Source organism: Malus sylvestris, chromosome 11 (assembly GCF_916048215.2).
Source record: "Malus sylvestris chromosome 11, drMalSylv7.2, whole genome shotgun sequence".
In the NCBI taxonomy this organism is placed as follows: Eukaryota; Viridiplantae; Streptophyta; class Magnoliopsida; order Rosales; family Rosaceae; genus Malus; species Malus sylvestris.
The window spans coordinates 29,009,007-29,015,006 of NC_062270.1; the positions used below are offsets into that span (position 1 = coordinate 29,009,007).

The 6,000-nt window shown below is 37.9% G+C and overlaps 1 protein-coding gene across 3 annotated transcripts in view; it reads right to left on the reverse strand.

Annotated features, from left to right (window-relative positions):
• LOC126588553 (uncharacterized) overlaps window positions 1-1,903 on the reverse strand; it is a 41,840-nt gene extending 39,937 nt beyond the window's left edge. Inside the window, exons 1-4 of one of the 3 annotated variants that reach the window (XM_050253655.1) lie at window positions 1,712-1,900; window positions 1,006-1,620; window positions 774-914; window positions 523-683 (exon numbers count right to left, since the gene is read on the reverse strand). In XM_050253655.1, the coding sequence (XP_050109612.1) occupies window positions 523-683; window positions 774-914; window positions 1,006-1,620; window positions 1,712-1,785 (991 nt within the window). In that variant the 5' untranslated portion in view covers window positions 1,786-1,900. Of the gene's footprint in view, window positions 1-522; window positions 684-773; window positions 915-1,005; window positions 1,621-1,711 lie in introns of all 3 variants that reach the window. The other 2 variants (XM_050253654.1, XM_050253653.1) reach the window with 2 other exon arrangements.
• Between the last annotated feature and the right edge of the window lie 4,097 nt (window positions 1,904-6,000).

The window sequence follows — 6,000 nt, forward strand, 5'->3', positions numbered from 1 at the left end:
AGTAATATTTGACGGTTCCTGGATATTCTGAGGAAATGAAGGGAGAATAAAGAAAGAGAACATGACCTTAATTGTCTTCAGGACCCGGGGAAATTACCATTTGAATGTTTCCTAAAGGGCGACCCGAAATACAGCAAAAATAATATTGAACAATAAGATGTTCCTCAAGTTCTATGATTTTCTTCAAGGGAGATCTCCCAATAGTGGAAAGTATTGCTAGCATACTACTTCCGTGCTAAACCTAATTAATCTTTTGAACCAGAGATACAAAATTACCCATTGCCTTTCGTTTATCTACTTTCAGTTCCTTATATAGTAAAGTTCAATAAAAAGTCGAGAAGGCAGTCAGGCATTGATAGTAGGCGTGAGACTAAATCAAAGAAAAACCTCCATGACAGGACACAGCAACGACTAGTTCCCTTCGATAAATTAGCTTTACCCTACAAATTATAAACTAACATGGCAAGAGACAAAAACAAGGATGAATGTGAAATAAGCAACAGGAACATAAAAACAAGGTACCCTTTGTTATTGACTTGCTGCTCTGAAGTTGATTGACGACACTCAAGCTGAAGTGCGCATATCTAGCCCACCCTTTTGGCAATGTTGAAGAACCAGTAACATCCAGATACACTGACAAGTAGCCTACGGTTTTCTTCCCACGTGGATACATAAGGATTCGCCTGATAGAACCAAGACAGGTGGAAAACCATAAATAGCACAATGCAAAAAGAAAAATTTAAGCTTGTGGATGGTACGAGACAATAAAATACCATTCAAAACAACCGATGACGTAGACATCAGAGTAATGCTTGACGGCATTTAACTTAGAGAAATTGTCAATTTTCCATGTGAATGTCACAGATGCAGCATCATCCTTGTGAATATTCAGTTCCTCCAATTTCTTTACTCTTCTACAAACTCAGAGTAACAATAACATGTCACCGTAACACTAAATACCATACAACAAAAACTAAAAACATAAGTGTGCAACCCGCAACAAACCTGCATTCTATGACTGTGGGAAGAAGAAACCTGGGCTGAGCCACCCTACAGATATCCTGAACCAGAACAGCCTCGCAGCCAGGCGGCGGAGCATCGAAATAATGGCAACCCAACTCCAATGTCAGCCCAAAATTGGCCAAAAAATCAGCCACGCTGTTTTTTTGCCGGTACACATGCTGCAGAGTGTAGCTTTGGATTTGGTTAAGCAGATTCAGGCAGCTAATCAGATTTTGGCTATTCGTAATCTGATTCAGGCACTTATTAATCAACTTAAACTGAGGGTGTTTCGGATACAACTGAACCGGGCTGAACACGAGAGTCACCGCCATGGCTGAGTCGGTTTCCACCTCAATTGGGACCCACCCAGAATTCCAGGCAAGTTCCAGGCCTCTGTATAATGCCCAGACCTCAGCCTCAATGGGTTTCTTGCCCGTTCCCAGATTTTCAGCAAACCCACGCAGCCATTCTCCGTCCTGATTTCTGATCACGCCGCCGCCTGCTATGCACCCTGATCCGCTGCGGTAAGTTCCGTCGACGTTGAGCTTGTACCAGCCATGTTGGGGAAAGCTCCAGCACAAAAGCACCTCCTGCTTGTTTTTATGCTTTTTCTTTGTGCTGGGCGTAAATAGAAGAAAACCCATAAGTTTAAAGGTCTAAGCATTAAGGATGAAACAAGAGAATCAGAGAGATTGATCGAGAGATGAACCTTCCCATGGACGATTCCGATAACTCCGGCTCGGAACCAGACTGCAACTGCAACTGCAACTGCAACTCAGTCATGGTTAAAGCGGATTCAGGGGGAGAAAGACGAAGAGTTGACTATGGCTGACACCAGTGTTTCTTGACTTTGCAGGCGTGTGAAAAACCCGCCCGAAGCAGTTGGGTCGCTGCTTATGATTGTTTCCAATGACCCATTTATTACTATCATAATCTTTTTAGCGGTAATTAAGAGGGATTAAATTTGAATTTCAAAAATAATGAATTCGGAATTAAATTGTTGTAATGTAAATATATCGTTGTATAAAAATATAAATATGTCATACTTTATTTGGTAGAATAATTAAGAAGTACTTGTGAGTTGTTATTTCAAAAAGTATTTCTTCAATAAAAATTTGTGTTTATAATAAAAATACTTCTAGTACAAGTTTTTTTTTTTTTTTTCTCAGGCGTGTGGGTTAAACAAAAGCGATTTCTAACAAATCGAGAGTGTTTCAGAGACATTTACTTTCTTTGGACAGCGTATTAAAAAATTTCACTTTTTTTGAGACACCCCAGGGAAGCAATGTTCTTGGATTAACCCTCAGATTATTTGTATAAAACAAAGGTTTAAAAGTAGCAATGATCTCTCAATTTTACCTCTAGTTTAATTTTAGTCTCTAAACTCTTATATTTCTTTCTTTAGTCCTCGAGCTTAATAATGTGTTTCACCATTGGTCCTTTTCCACTAATTGTCACATCCTGGTCTGGGCCGCCACCACATCTTGGGCTCGACTCCACCGTATCACAATATTGTCCGCTTTGGGCCCCAACCACACCCTCACGGTTTTGTTTCTGGGAACTCACACTAGAACTTCCCAGTAGATCACCCATCATGAGATGCTATCGCACAAACTCGCTTAATTTCGGAGTTCCGATGGAACTCGAAGCTAGTGAGCTCCCAAAAAGCCTTGTGTTAGATAGAGATGAGAATATACATATATGGCTTATATGATCCACTCCCTTAGGCGATGTGGGATGTTATAATCCACCCCTCTTAGGGGCCCGATATCCTCTTCAGCACACTTCCGGCTAAAGATTGGCTCTGATACCAAATTGTCACGTCCAGCCCCGGGCCGCCACCATATCCCGGGCTTGACTCCACCGTAGCACTATATTATCCGCTTTGGGCCTTGACCACGCCCTCACGCTTTGGGCCCTGACCACGCCCTTACGGTTTTGTTTCTAGGAACTCACACGAGCACTTCCTAGTAGGTCACCCATCATGGGATTGCTCTCGCGCGAACTCGCTTAACTTTGGAATTCTGATATAACCCGAAGCCAGTGAGCTCCCAAAAGGCCTCATGCTAGATAGAGATGGGAATATACATATAAGGCTTACATGATCCACTCCATTGGGCGATGTGGGATGTTACATTGATGTTGTCTTCTTCTTTTTTTTTTGGTTTAAATCTAGGGGTATATTAGAACTTCAACTTAAAACTTCGAAAAAACAATAGAAGAAGCTAAAAATTAAATTAAAATTTATAAATTGATATCTAAAACTTAAAACAAAATGAAACTTGAACTATAAAAATACATTGAAAATGGTTAGACTTTAGCAACTTGTAAATATTAGGCAATGCAATTTCAAAGTTGGTAGGAGATCAAACTATAGCTGGACTTAAACAACTAAAAAAATCACATATTGAACTACGGCAAAAAAAAGTCCTATATATTCAATTTTCTTACACATAAAAAACATTGATTATTTTAGGTTTTTTTTTTTTTACTTTTTCATATACTAGTAAATTTATTGAAAAAATAGACGGCGTTATTGAGAGGACCAATGGTACAACACATTGTTAAGTTCGAAGACTAAATAAACTAATGTTAAAGTTCAAGGAATAAAATTAAATTAGGGGTAAAATTCATGGGCCATTCTACAATTAAGCCTAAAACAAACAATTATAACAAAAATGAATAAAAAGATAGGGAGGGAGGCCGGCCATGCATGGTGGACCGGTGTGGAGAGACCGGGGGGATGGTGAGTTGGGTATAATTTTTTTTTTAATGTGCTAGAAATACGGCCCGATACATCAAGTATAATAATAAATAAAAAATTAGGACTTAAATCAAAAAAAAATTTAATTTAAAAACCAATTTTCAAGTTTTTGAACCAAGATCATATTGAATTGGAAAAAACAAAATCGAAAATGAATCGTTTCGAAAAAAGTGAAAAAAACTTAAGCGAATAGTAGTTTCGGTTTGATTTTTGGTTTTGGCCAAAAACCAAACTGAATCAAACCAACCTACCCCTAATTGAAATTATTTCAAATTTTTACTAGTTTTCAATTTTCAATTTTGACAAAAACTAAACCGAATGAAACCGAACTCACCCATAATTGAATTTATTTTGATTTATACTATGCAAGTGTATAGTACACACATGAATAGTGAAATAATTCTTTTTTTTATGTCTCCTGCGTGTACTTGGCGGGAACCCTAGAGCTATCCGTTTTCAGAATCTGGTGGTTGAAAAAGTAGACATTTCTTTCGAGAGGCCGTTGTCGAGAGTTAAGAATTTGTCCTTGCTTGTTGCGCACGCCAAGGTTAATACTTTTGTCATGGTTCAGTATGCATCCTCTTTGCTCGTCGCCTCAATGGTGTATCCTATGTGTAAACAAATATGGAACAAGTTGTTTACACACTTTTTCATTGCCCATTGAATTAGGGTTTGTGAGTGAAATTGGTAAAGATGTAAATTAGTTGAAGGGGCAAGACCAAGGTTATGTTTTCTTGACGTGAATAAGAAAATTGCGTTAAAAATTTTCAAAATTACGCCTAAACTTCTAAGTTCGTTTCTGTTCCCGTAATATCGTTTGTATAAAAAAAAACAAGTAAATTGCGGTTGTCTCACATGCACATTATTCATTTTAACACAAAACTACAAATCGCAAAACACCATCGAATGATAAAACAATAACACCACACTCATTAGTTAAATCGATCATTGCACAAAAAAAAAAAAAAAACATTCAAGGTAGGCAATTGAAAATACTCAGAATCCAAAATTTCAAGCTAAAGATGATAGAAACTACAACGGATGAACAATCTCTTCATATATTTCAAATTTCAGGTTCCAAGAGAAGAATTAAATCAAAATATAGAAAAGCTTGTAGCATGAACCCAATGTTGTTGAATATATGACCAAATTGTAGTGGACCTTTATTTATAAGCCTAGCAGCCCATTTAAAGGGCCTTTCTTCTTTGGCCCATGTGAAAAGCCACGACTGTGGCTAAGGTTTTAACTGGCAGCAGCAGCTGCCTTCATTTTTGAGCAACCGAAAAAGAAAAGAAGAAAAAGAGTGCCGCAACCCCTTTTTGGAGAGAAAAAGAAAGTGTGCACCTCTCAGTTGGTTAGTACTCATTCAATCAAAGTTGTATTTGTGTATTAGCTTTAAGCTTTGTATAGAGAGGAAATTATTCATTATATTTCCTTATCTATTTGTTTCTTTGGAGAGTGAGAGTTATTAGGTGTATTGGGGTTTTGGGTTGTGAGATTGCCAACACTTTGTAAACTCCTATTTGGTTGAAGTGGATTATTGGGTGAGCTCCTACTGCTCCAATGACGTATTCTAGTTACACTGACTATTGAGGAACCTTATTAAAATCTTGGTGTCTTTTTTCTATTTTTGTTCTTGCATTTCATTTGATATATTTCTTGTGGGTTAGTTTGAGTTGGTTCCATTTGGTTTGGTACTATCATAGCACAACAAATGTACCTACTGAATTGCTACAGCTGCTTCGATGTCGGAAAAGTAGTCGTGCCTGTGAGTAGTAGGAAAGGCGATTAAAAGCATGAAAAGAACACAATTGTGAGCATGTTCTGATAATTTTGCAAGAAAATCTCCCTTTCCCTTTCCCAAATCATAAATGTTACTTTTCACCAAAGATAAATTTAATTCCCAAACCATATACTGAACATATGAATATATATATTTTAGTAGAATCCGACTTACGTGATTTTGCAGGAAAGTTTTTGACAATAACGATCGATAGTATTCATCATTGGTTGGAAAACCCAATCTGGCTTTAGTTCAGGTAGTACATCAAGAGTTAACCAAAAAAACTTCAAAACTAAGAGGTTACATGCAATCCTCGACAAGAAGATTCAAAATAAAGTTCGGGGCCGGGGGGTTGCAGCCCACTCACATTGACTACCAATTGATAAGTTATAGCGGGCTAGCCGATGTGCTGCAGTGTTGGCTGGCTTGATGGCGGACATGGTTCACTAAG